At 39.2% G+C, this 14549-nt stretch overlaps 1 protein-coding gene across 1 annotated transcript; it reads left to right on the forward strand.

The window, feature by feature from the left end:
- Nucleotides 1-2060: 2060 nt before the first annotated feature.
- LOC103518742 (WD repeat-containing protein 7) lies at nucleotides 2061-13818 on the forward strand (the record flags this gene model as incomplete). The annotated part of the gene is given in 15 exon segments (XM_026830468.1): nucleotides 2061-2241; nucleotides 2451-2618; nucleotides 3097-3342; nucleotides 3815-3958; nucleotides 4440-4595; nucleotides 5115-5260; nucleotides 6568-6661; nucleotides 7105-7344; nucleotides 7957-8116; nucleotides 8501-8721; nucleotides 9122-9317; nucleotides 9718-9893; nucleotides 10184-10343; nucleotides 12356-12493; nucleotides 13717-13818. Coding segments are annotated over 14 exon segments (2344 nt in total), but the record flags the coding sequence as incomplete, so codon positions are not given.
- Between the last annotated feature and the right edge of the window lie 731 nt (nucleotides 13819-14549).

The following is a 14549-nucleotide window of genomic DNA, read 5'->3' on the forward strand; positions in this document are numbered from 1 at the left end:
CAGTCATACAGGCGAACCTGGATATTTTGGACATTATCTTTTTTTAAATTTTATTTATCTATTTTTTCTATTTAATTCCAAATCAAGAAAAATGCGTAGGAACACACACAAAGAAAACTGTGCGTATCGAATCAGCAAGGATGAATCCAATTCGGAATGATCAAAGCAGACAACAGACAAGGTACATATGTATGAAGATAGTTGGACTCTGTTGGACTGACCAATGGTTTTTTAAATGGTTTGATAGAGGGAACTGTAACTGCCGAGGTCTTCTCGTTCCGAAAGCGAAGAAGAAGAAGAAGAAGAAGAAGAAGAAGAAGAAGAAGAAGAAGAAGAAGAAGAAGAAGAAGAAGAAGAAGTTATTTTTAATGACACACGACAGCACAAAATAATATTCCACAAGAAATCTGCAAGAAATAACAGGTATCAAATCCACAGCCTTGTGAAGAAAGACGAAAGGAATTTCCAAGTGTTAAGCATACTTAAATGGTTGTCACAAATATTGTTCCCCAATTATTACACCTAGAATACCTAGATAAATGTAATGACTGGACTGGGACTCGAACCACCAAGCTCCACATCCAAAATCCAACGTGGAAACCACTGCACCATTGAGGTTGAATATTTACAATGTAGGTGTGCTACAATCCAATCTAACTAGGCTGGCTATGGAACCACTTTAATGGTGCATGGACTGAAATGCACAAGTCAATGTTTTGCACACATTCGAAGATTGGGGTTATGCTTGAAATCCTTTGTGATAACATGATTGCAATCAAATGTCTTCATGTGATGAGTGGTTTGAAAACCAGTGTGAGGCAGTAGGTAATCAAGAGAAGATGTTCTGCACTCAGGCACTGTGTTGCTCAATTTTTTCATCGGTTTGAGGGCGTATGTCACAATAGTGTCAAAAACAACACAAAATACTTACACACTGAACACCTTTCACATAAAATCTGGCATGTGTTCAACAAAAACTCCAAACTTGTGTTCAACAAAAACTCCAAACTTGTGTTCAACAAAAACTCCAAACTTTGTATTTCAGAAAAGAAGAAAAATACTTAAGAATGCATACCTAATAAGAATGATAGTTGCTGTGAGGTTCAAATATGTTGTGTGTAAAGCAGGATGCACACTCGTATATCCCAAATATTAAAACCAAATGAGTGGATGCCGTTTGCAATCAACTTTTGTTATTCCTTTAGCAAGCAAAATTTCTCTTTTTTCATCAATGTAGGGTTTAGCGTAGGTTAGGTCAGTGATGTGTCCTATATGGAAGCACTGCTTTCCTTTCCGGTTTCCTCATCCCATTTTTTCAAATTACCGTAAAAAGGAAGTGATGTAGTGATCATTCAACCTTGATTAACAGACCAAAAGCAGATCGACATACTGTATAACTACCTACTATAAACTAGGTTCCCCTTTTGACAGTCTCATGTAGGTGTGCTAGTGGGTTAGGTTAGGTACCTACCTACCTCTTTCATAGGTTGACCCTCGGTACCCTTACAAAATGGATGATTGATAACATTAATTGACAAAATGATATTGAGTAGGTACTGTGTTTTCCATACTACTACATAAATTCAGACCACACAAAATCATCATTTTCATGAAAAAAAAAAAAAAAAAAAAAACTTACCTTCCCATGGGTTCCACTGAAAGACCTATTCACAGGGGAATTCTGGTAGATCGGATCACTCCAAGGGGAATATGGGGCATTGAACTTTTTCACTACTGATTAGAAAGTCTGGAGTTAACTTTTTACTTTTTAAATAGGAAAGAAAGGAAAAGGGCAAAAGGGAAAATCAAAATGAAAATTTGGAAAATGCTTTCAAAAATTTTCATTTCTCGTTGTGCGAGGAGGTTGAAATGTTATGGACTTAACTTCTCAACTACAAAAATTGCGCCGAAGATCCAAAATCCAAAATGGCGGCGCGTCTTATCCACTCTCTTCTAACCTTCTTGCTAAAGATTGTTTTTTTTTTTTTTTTTTTTTACCTTATCACTTTTAAGAAAAAAATTAAAAAGGGGCCCGGTTTTTTACCCTTTTTTGGTTTTTATCACTTATCAGTTATCAGTAAAAAATTAAAAAGTGGTCCTGATTTTTAGCCTTTTTTGGTGATTGAAATCAAAGGATTCAGTTAAGGATCAATATAGAGGTTACTCAAGAGACTGCCCACTGAAATGGGCATGTTCTGATCAAAATAATCTCTTCCCGATTTGTGAATTTATTAATCCCAGGTAAGATAACACTCCTACAACCACCTAAAATGCACTTGATTCATAGGGAATAAAGTGGTTAGTAGATAAGCATTGATATCAGAAGGTTGTGGGTTCAACTCCCCAGTCAAGGCATAGAGTTTTGTTCTCAAGGTTTTAGGAACTTGTATGTTTTGAGTTCTAAAAAGAATCTTGGTTTTCTATTATATTTATGTTGCTTTGCTTTTCAGATTATGTCAAACAGTACCAATCTAGTGGTCCCAGTGGTGTTGTGGGGTAAAACACCTCTAACACACTGCATTTCTTGCATCTACCTGTCTGAGGATCAGCATACACTCATCACAGGATGTCATGATGGTCAAATATGCCTGTGGCAAGTGGAGCCAGATACTTTCAAGGTAGGTAGTTAATATTGACAAGCCTAGCTAACAGTTTTTCAAAGGGCTCTCTTTGCTTGAAAATGAGAAGAACAGATCCTGCCGATGGTTAAATGTGTATGGCCCATTAAAAAAAAAAAAAAAAAAAACCAAAACCAAAAAAAAAGGTTGCTATTGATAATTTAATAATGGCTATGTCATACCTTTTGCCAAATGCCAAAACCAAACAACAAGGTTGCTATTGATAATTTAATAATGTCTATGTCATACCTTTTGCAAAATACAAAGTTTTTTATACAATGCAGGACTGTACAGTATGGTACCTACATTATAAACTTACAACCTCTTATTTGTCCATTTTTAGATGATTCCCCACTGTCTACTCGTGGGACACACGGCTCCCATTCTGTGCATGGCCAAGGCATTTTTTATACAATGCAGGACTGTACAGTATGGTACCTACATTATAAATTACAACCTCTCATTTGTCCATTTTTAGATGACTCCCCGCTGTCTACTTGTGGGACACACAGCTCCCATTCTGTGCATGGCCAAGGCAAGCATCATTCAGGACAACAACTTCATTGTCACCTCTTCCGAGTCAGGAGAAATGTGCACCTGGGATTTGGTTGATGGCAAGTGTCGGGAAAGCGTGAAACTGGCGTATGTTCATACAAGCATGCAGCCATACCAGATGAACTCTTGTGAGGACATACGACTGTTCTGTAATGGATGTTATGCTGAGGTAAGTGTTGTCAGTCTGGAAAAGGTTGTGTCTGCTGCCATTTTTTTCGTGTCTGCTGCCATTTTTTTTTTTTTTTTTTTTTTTTTTTTTTCTGGCTTCCTTTTAGGTGCTTCAACTACCTATGTGTTACAACATATCATTCATTGTTAGATAGATAAACATACATTTATTATGTTTACAAAAGAAAAGTTTATTATTATGTTTATTTTTTCATTTTGTTCAATAGGTTTTTTTTATTAGGTTTATCAAGTAGGTAATATCATTATCACAGACTGAAAAGTAACAGACTGAAAGAAATTGACAAGAGTGCACCAACTGAAACGTGTAGTTGTACTTTTTAAAGAACTCCAACAATACAGAGCACTCACTGCCCTGGTAAGTTGCATTACACAATAGGGATATGTCAAGTGAAAGTGCTCCATCTGCCTTGCTCCTATTGTTTATAATTCATTTTACATATTTTAATTTCTAGGTTCTCATCATGGATCCATTTAGTCTGGAAATCATCTTCTCCCTGTCGTCCAAAGTTAATCCAGACTGGATCAGTGCACTGTATGTTCTTCGTCCAAACAAGAGGAAGGATGATGTTGTTCTGGCCCTGACCACCACAGCTACGGTAGGCAAAAATCTGTAGATTAAAAGAAAGAAAGAAAGAGAAGGAAAAGAAAAAAAAATGCTGTTTTTTTTTTTATTTCGTAGCAATGAAACAATTGCTACATTAGTTTCATGAGGTCTGTGTCATAGAATGCTCAATGGTCATCCTGTAGTATGTCTCTCATCAGTCATCAGATTAGTGATAATGATCAGAGGTGCAATATTTCCCATCAAGATTAACTAGGAATCACTTGGTTTGGACCATTTCTTGTCTTGTAAATTCGTCTACTGTTTTCCATTGGTCACTTCTTATAAACAGCTACCCACGTGACGTAGACAAAACTAAATTTCTTGTCTTGTGCATCTGTATCACTAAACGTCACACCAGTTGTGCAGATATTATTTATTTTATTTCTTGTTCCTCTTCTATGTCTTATTTCACTAAACACAACGTCAGTAGTGCAGATGTCATTTATTTGGTCTCATTCTCGTTCGTTTTCCAGGTGAAAGTTTGGACTCTGAACGGCACTGAAACCAAACAGTCCGAGCCAATCTATGAACATGAAAGCAAACCTATACGATGTCTGAATGCTCTGGCTATCAGCTGTTGTGCCACTCTACAGCGTACAGTACTTATTGTGTGTGCCAAGTATTGGCAGGTAAATAGAACACTTTTTTTTCAAGAGGTTTGATAGAGGGAACTGTAAATGCTAAGGTCTTATCGTCCCGAAATCGAAGAGAGAAGGAAGACAGGGTAGGAGAAGGCCAGCCTTTCCAAGAACGAACATTATCCGTTCAGGATAAAATCCGCCCCGGGTGGGAATCGATCCCGCGGTCTAGCGCTTACAAGGCAGACACGCTACCCTAAGCAAACTAACTAGGCTGGTTGCATAGTAAAATACACCTTATTGTCATGTTTATTATTATTATCAAATCATGAATTATTTGTGGTGAAGCGGTGAAGCAACAGCCTCTTCACAATTTTATGAGTATCACAGTATTACAAGTCTTTCATTTACTCAATCCTCATATTTAGCTCGTTTCTTTGACTTGTAATGCCACTGCTGGTCGCTACTCGACAGAACCGAAAAAACTTTGTCCCCGCCGGGAATCGAACATGGGTCCTCCGGCGTGCAAACTTGGTCATGGAGTTTGCTCATGTTTATTATTATTTTCAGATCTATGATGCATCGGATTTCTCCGTACTCTGTACGGTGATTTCACACCGCGGTGAACGTTGGTTGGGAGGTGAATTCCTCGCTCTGGATAGAATCCTCGTGTGGACTGATGAGGGCAAGGCGTACCTGTACAAGTTGCCGTCCAAGTAAGCCCATGTCCACTCTGTATTATAGCATGATCCTCCCCTGGTGCACTCCTAGAAGTGCATGTTCAATAGATGTTTAGTGATGCACCGTCGTGAAAAACACGCAATCTTGTCTAACTGGGAATCAAGGGGAACCGGCAATTTTTCCCGCTTATCCAGGTTTCCGAATTGCAAAAGGGTTTTCCAATAACAAGTACGAACGAAGGGGGTCACGATGTATCCAGATTTCCCATTTACGGGTCCCGATTAGACAGGTGTGACTGTACGTGTACATGCTTTTATTACGTAAAGATACAAAATTTTCCATAGAATGTGCTATTGTCATCTCATAAATTTCAATAAAATCGGCTCGATAAAAGTGGCTCAAAATTACAAGATTTTATCCAAACTTGGGAAAAAAGAGAAATCTTTAGTTAGATAAAAGGATGTGAATAGGATATTAAAATTAGGTGTACCTATAAAGGTGTGTCAGAGCCGTCGATTGACGTCGATGGCCGTCAACTATTAGTGGACACAACTTTGAAATGACCTAATAGTCAATCTCTATAAAACAACATAATTATAGGCGTAAGTACTGGAACAAAGATTTTTTTATGTACATTAAAGAACTCCAAAGAAGAAACTCAACTTTCGGGAATCGATCCCAGAGTTTTATCTTGTTTAGTAAAGAAATCACGTTGCACTGCTTCAGTTTTTTTCAAACTTTTTGATCCGTTTCTGTTTGATCTATGTATGTCTCATCACTTGTTGTTGTATGTTCCACTCTAGCTGCTTCAAGGACTTCCGTAGAGCTAGGTACAAACACACATTCCATTTTTTTTCCTTCCTTGCACGCCATCTTTTATGTTTGCTTTTGATATCACATTGTACTTGCATCTATCTTTTGTGTCAAGATTAAAAATTTGAACGTTAAAGGAAACTGAAACTCAGATATTTTTGGTAGGTAATTTTGGGTCTAGGCTTGGTATTGAGGTGCATTGTGCATTCAGCCTTATAAGAACTATTGAAGAGCTGGTTAAACTTCCAGCCAAAAAGCGACCGACCCTAGAATTTACAAGGGCTGTCCCTCACATGAAAGAAAGAAAAAAGTGTTAAGCGTACTTATCAAGTTCTGGCCGTATGTCACCGAGTTATGGCCTTTTTGTGAGTGTCTTAAAAATAGGACCCTATGCACTAATGGGTTGTACTTGTCCCAAGTGACTTTCCCCACTTATTACAAAGCCATAAATGATAAAATCGAACTATCAATCTCCAAATCCAAAGTCCACTGCGCTCCGATCTTAACCAGACGCTATCGTATTTTTCAGCTCTGTAGCAGACAACTTAGATTTTCACAAACCATCCTCAGATCTGGACACACCCTATCTGTATTGTATCTGTGTCGTCAATCAAATTACCAAGGTAAGTTAGTACAAAAAGTAGCCAGCCTGGAGGGCAGCGCGCCTGCCTTGTAAGCGGTTTCGTAAACAGGACAAAGTTCTTTCTCAGAAAGGCTGGCTTTCTCCTATCCTGTCCTCCTCTCTTCGATTATGTTCTATTTCCTACTACTTCGTTTTGTTCTATTTTCTACATATTTCGTTCGATTCTATTTCCTACTACATATTTCGTTATATTTTATGCCCCACTATGTATTTCGTTATATCCAATTTCCACTATTTCGTTATATTCCATGTCCCACTATGTATTTCGTTATATTCTATGTCCTACTACATATTTCGTTATATTCTATGTCCCACTGTGTATTTCGTTATATTCTATGCCCCCTATGTATTTCGTTATATTCTATTTCCCTCTATGTATTTCGTTCTATTTTCCACATATTTCTCGCTCTATTTTATCCACAGCCGCTCTCGTGTCCCCCCGCATTTCGTTTTTTCACTCAGCCCAACGTGGGCAAGTTTCTCCTTCGTGGTGATTCAGAAGGCAGGGTCGTAGTGTGGCAAATCCCCGAAGTCACTTCGGAACGGCTCGCATCACTTCGGGCGTCTCCGGCTCCTCTCAGTCAAGAGCCGCTCAAGGTGACGAGTTTGGCCGAGAACTGGGCCGCGGTCAAGCCGCCCCCTGTGGGGATTTTGGATCAACTGGTGAGTGCATTTTCATTATCTTATTAATGTTTACCACCTCTTAATAGAATGGTCAGAAATGCCAATGACGGCAATTTTAATTTTAATTAAATTAGGTATCTACACCCTACCCCTACAGCCTATATGTACTCATACTATGTTACTTTTTACTTTCCTTTTTATATTTCATTTTACTTTTTTTCTACTGTATTTGAATTTTGTTTGTGTTTGTTTAGTTTTACAGTATTTTTTCTATTGTCATTATTGAAAAAAGGGTTAGTCCCGTAAATAAATAAATAATGTTATTTATTACCATTACTTACCACAGAAAAAGATTGAATTATCATCTGGTAGAGCTATGTATTTTCTATTTTGTTTGCCTTAATAAAAGACCTTTTTATTTAATAATAAAATGTCAGCCTCTAGTAAAGGTCTTAAATTTTTTAAAGGATTTAATAGCCTGATTCTCACTTAGCTCTTCCGCATAACCGGTTAAATCCACCCTTTTATTTTATCTTGTTCATTTTATAACACGGCTTATATAATTTATTTAAGACCTGTTTAGCCTGCTAGAGTAATGGGACTTTTCACTCCACTTTGGAGAAAATTTCATTTTTTTTGGTCTAATTTCAGGATTCCCACGATGAGCCTCCGATCAAATTAACGTCCAGTATTTATCTTCCTCAACATTCTCGTCTGGTGTTGGGTAGAGAAGATGGTTCCATTATCATAGTTCCTGCTACACAGACAGTTATGTTACAGTTATTACATGGGAGTCATCAGCAATATGATGGTAAGAGAAGAAGAAAAAGACGAAGAAGAAGGAAAAAGAAGAAATGAATAAATAAAATAGTCGACAAGTTTGAACTTGAATTGAAAACAAGAAGTCCAAAACACAGAAAAAAAAAAAAAAAAAAAAAAAAGTACCCAGCCTAGTTAGCTTGGAAGACCTGTTTTGTAAGCACTGGTTCGTGGGGTCGAAACATACAAGGTTCGTTCTCGGAACGGCTGGTTTTCCCTTATTCTTCCTTCCTATCATCCTGTTTTTTTTTTTTTTTTTTTCGATTTCGGAAGGATAAGACCTCGGTTGCTACAGTTCCCTGTAAAAGAATAGTCGTTCAAGTAATGTGCTATTGTCATGATGGGCCCTAATTCTTTTTGTCTCATTTACCTTCAGACTGGCCGCCCCATCAGCTCCTAGTCGGTCACCAGGGCAGAGTCAACTGTCTCCTGTACCCGAACCACGTACACCCTCGCTATGAGCGCTCCCATCTGCTCAGTGGGGGGGAGGACTTTGCCGTGTGTCTGTGGGACCTGTATGCTGGCACGCTTCTACACCGGTTCTGTGTGCACGCGGGCGAGATCACGCAACTCCTGGTACCGCCTAATACGTGCAGTGTGAGTACACACCTATTCACAAACTAAAATCTAGATTTTTTTTTTTTTTTGCTGTGGGAATAGAGGTATCGACGTCACTGTAACGGGGGATTGCCTGTTATTTCCAATCTGTTTTACATGTATGTTAATTCCCATATGTTATACATATGTTAATTTCCACCTGTTGTTATTGTAGCAGTGACAGCAGATCAGTCAACATCTCCAACAGGTTCTAGCCAACAGGATCTAGGGTTGGAATGAGATCGAGGAAGGTGGCAGGCAGCTTGCATTGGGTTCTCCCCTCTTTTCTCTGTTATACATCTGTTAATTTCCATATGGTTTTACATATGTTAATTTCCATCTGTTTTACGTATGTTAATTTCCATCTGCTATACATCTTAATTTCCTTGTCTCATTTCAGCCGCGTATTCTCAAGTGCATCTGCTCGGTAGCGTCGGATCATTCCGTCACGCTACTCTCTCTGGCAGAGAGAAAGTGCGTTGTGCTTGCGTCACGCCATCTGTTTCCCGTTACCAATATCAAGTGGCGCCCCCTGGATGATTTCATGATCATTGGGTGCTCGGACGGCACGGTGTATGTGTGGCAAATGGAGACCGGTAAGTTACGTTGGGTCCCTGGACACTATTTGGGCTCGATTCCCTAGGGGAAAACCTTCGCGGACAGTGTTTGGGCTTGATCCCTTCGGGGAAACTTTCGTGGGCATTATTTGGGCTGGATTCCCAAAAGGAAAAAAATCCTCGTTTTTCGATAGGAGGAAAAAGATTCATTGTGGCTGAGTGATTAAGAGCACTACCTTTCAGTGCTCTTCGAACCTTAGGGGTTAGGGGTTCGAATTCCGGCCGGACACATTTTTATAACCAAACTTTTCCATTAGTTATGTAATTTTAAAAGAATGTGCCTTGAAGTAACACAAAAGAGGTTCCACTGTAGCACATATATCATCTGTTTCATGGGAATTTAAAGTTAATTCTTTTCCTTTTAAATGGTTCTTTCTAGGTCATCTAGATCGAGTATTACACGGAATGAATGCAGAAGATGTACTCAATGCATGCGATGAGAACACATCTTCTGGTGTAGGAGGAGGAGAAGGAATGGGATTGGCCAATCCAGCTGTCCATTTGTTGCGTGGTCTTCGCTCTAGAAATATATCTGCCATACGACATGCCACCCAGGTAAGTAACATTGATCGTGGTGATAATTTGGACGGGTGGCCAAGAGTTAGCTTTTCTTATGACTTTTTTATTATTATGAAAGTGTGCTCACATTGAATTAGAATGTTATTGAAAGTCTTCTTGTTATTCGAGATGTTTCTAATTGCAAAAAATCTCGTTTTAAGTGGAAGAGCTTTAAAGTTTTTGATTTCCATTAAAAAGTAATTTGAGGAATTTAAAAAAAGGCACTTTTTCGTGATCTATTCCTCAGATCCTTAGTATATCTTGGTTTCTACTCTCCTTGGTTACAGCGAGGTATTCATCAGCTGCAACAACTACACCATCATTCTCATCAAGATGGTCACGAACTGAACAAATCTCGGGCATTTCCGCTTCTTATTCAAGGTCTCCGAACCAACCCGAAAGATCCCGAGAGCCATATATTGTGCTTCGATATTGAAGCGCTGATAGGTAAGGAACAAATCTCGTGCATTTCCGCTTCTTATTCCGAACTAACCCGAAAGATCCCGAGAGCCATATATTGTGCTTCAGTATTAAAGCGCTGATAGGTAAGGAACAAATCTCGTGCATTTCCGCTGCTTATTCCGAACTAACCCGAAATATCCCGAGAGCCATATATTGTGCTTCGATATTGAAGCGCTGATAGGTAAGGAACAAATCTCGTGCATTTCCGCTTCTTATTCCGAACTAACCCGAAAGATCCCGAGAGCCATATATTGTGCTTCGATATTGAAGCGCTGATAGGTAAGGAACAAATCTCGTGCGTTTCCGCTGCTTATTCCGAACTAACCCGAAAGATCCCGAGAGCCATATATTGTGCTTCGATATTGAAGCGCTGATAGGTAAGGAACAAATCTCGGGCATTTCCGCTGCTTATTCCGAACTAACCCGAAAGTTCCCGAGAGTCATATATTGTGCTTCGATATTGAAGCGCTGATAGGTAAGGAACAAATCTCGGGCATTTCCGCTGCTTATTCCGAACTAACCCGAAGGAGGTATAAGGGGCGGGGTATTGTATTCGCTTCGGTGTCGTCTGTCCGTCTGTCCCCATCCCACCCGCTCAGCAGTTTGTCAGAGACCACACTCCTTACCACTCGGACACTCCGACTTTTGACTCTACGTAGTACAAAACTTCCTTATTAATCAACTCGAGCGATATAATTTGGAATTTTCCCCCCAAAAGTCACTCTTTTATCAAATATTTAAGGCCGAAGGGCCCCTTTGGGTGCCTTGAAAATATGAAAAGGCACACCTACCACTCACGAGAAAAAAAAATGAGCCATCAACCATCAAAATCGGTCAAGTGGTTTAGGCTGTAGAGCGGTCAACGTCAAAGAAGAAGCGGAAGCAACAGCAGAAAATGATGAAAAATTTGACGTTTTTCAAAGTCAAATATCTCCGGCTAAACTTAACCGATTTTGATGACATTTTTTTTCAACTTGGTCTTCTTTCATGCCCCAACACACACACGCAATCCGTTTTCTTCCATCATTTGTAGTTTTCTGTCTACAACTACCTGAAAACGGCTACTTTCCCTGTCGCGTATAATATCTCTAGTAGCGCGGTCAAACTTTCTTGAATTGGCGGGGCGGAGCGCTACCGCGCTCCTTAATCTAGAGTCTTCGCGGGCCGCGGGTTGGACAACCCTGGTTTAACTGATAGTGACCGGGTGAACGGTACGATGTATTTACGTTTAGGCTTAATCGGAAAAAAAGTTAGCTACATAGGTAGGTACATAGACCAGTGTGTGTACACAGCTACTGATAATAAAAGCCATTGCTGATAAAGACCACCTGTTTATCTGTTCGCCCGTGTCAAGAAATAGACCAGTGTGTGTACACAGCTACTGATAATAAAAGCCATTGCTGATAAAGACCACCTGTTTATCTGTTCGCCCGTGTCAAGAATAACTTTTTAAGTTACCGTACCTACATAGTTTAATTTTTCTACGTTTTTCTGAGTTTACAATACACCAGTGTTCCGACCTGAGCACGCCACTGTGTTATATTACACGCAGGGCCGTATCCAGGATTTTGTCGAGGGGGGGAGGGGGGCAAGGGTGAAGGATCCAAACACTGATGTACCGGGGGGGGGGGGGGATTATTGAAGCGCTGATAGGTAAGGAACAAATCTCGTGCATTTCCGCTTTTTATTCCGAAAGATACCGAGAGTCATATATTGTGCTTCATTATTGAAGCGCTGATAGGTAAAGAACAAACCTCGGCCATTTCCGCTGCTTATTCAAGGTCTCCGAACTAACCCGAAAGATCCCGAGTCATATACAGGGTGTCCAAAAAATTAACGATACATTCAAATATCTTGAAAACTAATGAAGATAAAAAAATCGAGTTTTCGCTGATTGTGCTAACTTTTTGGGGGACATTTAATGGTGACCTCTTTAATTTTAAGGTACACCCCGTTTTTGACAGACCCATTTAGTATTTTGACCTCTGTATTTTCAGTCCAACTACTGAGTGAAGAGTACAGCGTCATGTCGCCTGGTACTCTAGAAGCACAAGGTCTGATCAACAGCACCGAATACCAGAAGGTGGCAGCACTCACACAGTCTGCCTCGCCGGATGCACATAAGAAAATTGCAGGTAATATTCAATGCAGAGTCCGTAATAGATCATAGACATTTGGGTAACAAATTTGAACAAATAAATTCCTTGATAAAAATCCAATTTTAAGGTTAAACTGTGAAAAGTATCTTTAAAAGGTCGGAAATTCATTACCTTGTTTAGGGGGGGAGGGGGCTGAAGGGGCTACCCCCCTTCGAGAATCTTTTTTCTCCTTTACTGTATGTGAGACTCCGAAAATTTGAAGCATTGAAAGAGAGAAACACATGAGCTCCAAGTTTTTATGAATGCCGTAGAATTAAAGAAGTTATGCAATGTGTTACACACACTTTGAATGACTTGCCGACGACACAGTTGATAGATACTACATTTTCAACATTCTGGTCCATCGACATTCCTAGAAACTAAAAATACGTCTTATTTTGGAACTACTCGGTTCTTTTTGGTTTGGGGTTGTATGTGGTATTGGTAAAGGTAGGGCCATCGGCTTTAATAAACGCCCTTGGTCACTGCGACCTGGTTAGATCTTTTGTGACAAGGGGTTGTATTTACTTAGGTTATTTATATAAATTGATACTTACGAGTTGTATTTTTGTGGGGTTGTATTTTATTTTATTATTTTTTTTTATCCTTAAAACGAACACTGTCATTTCTATTTGTTTCGCTGCTTACTTGGATTAAAATTTTCGAAGACTTCTTCGGGAAAGTCAAAGATAAAGCCGGTGATGTCGAGCGTATTCTCAAAGAGAAAGATAAACATGGTAAGAACAGTGTTAGATCCAGATCTAAATCATAATCACGAATTTAAGATTTAGATTAGGATACGTGGTAAGAAAGCTTTTTTTTCCTTCCACAAACCTTTTTATATGTGGAGAGGGAAAAATGTTCGGTGGATGCCCATAGCGAAAACCATGGCGATTTGTACTTAAAGGAGTGTGGATTTACAATCTAATCACCAAATTTCCTTATATATCGAACCTTTTTTTCGCCAAAATCCTTGTGATTATGTATGTTAGACGTGTTCAACACTGGGCTCGATGTGGGCTTTTGGGAGCTCTGTATGGACACTTACTTCGAGTGATTTTTACAGCTCAAAAACTACCTGTTGAATAGTAAATCCAATACTTTCTCGTTACATTTTATAAGTACCCATTCAAAAAGTAATAATAATAATAATGAAAGTAAAGGTCCTATACATTATGTTTTAATAAAACAATATTTTCTTATTTCGTGTCTCCCCTCAGGTATTATCGCTAAGATGAAGGAAGGCGCAGAGACGGTTCACACGAGACTACAGCAGAAAGCGGAGATGGCAGGATTGAGACTCAACACTGGAGACGGCAAAGGTAAGAATGCTTCCTGCTTGAATATTCTCTTGTTTCAGACCACTTGACTATTCTCTCTTTTAAGGCCACTTCTTTTTATTCTGCTTGGTTTTAACAGATTACTTTATAATAATGTTACGTTCAACGAGCTATTTTTTTTTTTTTTTTTTTTTTTTTTTAGAGAGGTCAGTTAGGTACTCTTCACATGCCCTACTCGTAGGCAGGGGTAACAAACCTTTGTCCTCGATCAGTTTCTGCCTACTTTCCATCGACGCGTACCTATTGCAGAGACTAGAATAATGTTTTTCGCCACAATATACACATAATAACTTTGATCCATTATCGTCGCTCTCTAATGTCTCAGCCGTGCAGCGTCTTTCATACCCATGATCTACTATACGCTCCTCATGGATATCTCTTACTTGAGTCTCGACGGACGACAACGAACTGGGACGAAACGACCTCACTATGCGCTCCTCCTGTCTCTCTTTGTACATGAACTCAACGTATTAGCGGCACAGTAATCTTATCTCCGTGGACTTTGACCAGCTCTCTTTAGGGATGTAAATGAGTTGCAAATATATATCGATAGTCCGTCCACTATACCTTTCATTATTATAGTAATAATAAAGGAAGGACGGACTAAAAAGTTCAATTTTTGGACACTTTTAAATGATCCCTTATTACATGGGGAGTATTTTGAGATAGGAAATTTTCGAAAAAAAAAAAAAAAAAAAAAAAAAAAAAAAAAA

Source organism: Diaphorina citri, unplaced genomic scaffold (assembly GCF_000475195.1).
Source record: "Diaphorina citri unplaced genomic scaffold, Diaci psyllid genome assembly version 1.1 scaffold2340, whole genome shotgun sequence".
Taxonomy (NCBI): domain Eukaryota; kingdom Metazoa; phylum Arthropoda; class Insecta; order Hemiptera; family Psyllidae; genus Diaphorina; species Diaphorina citri.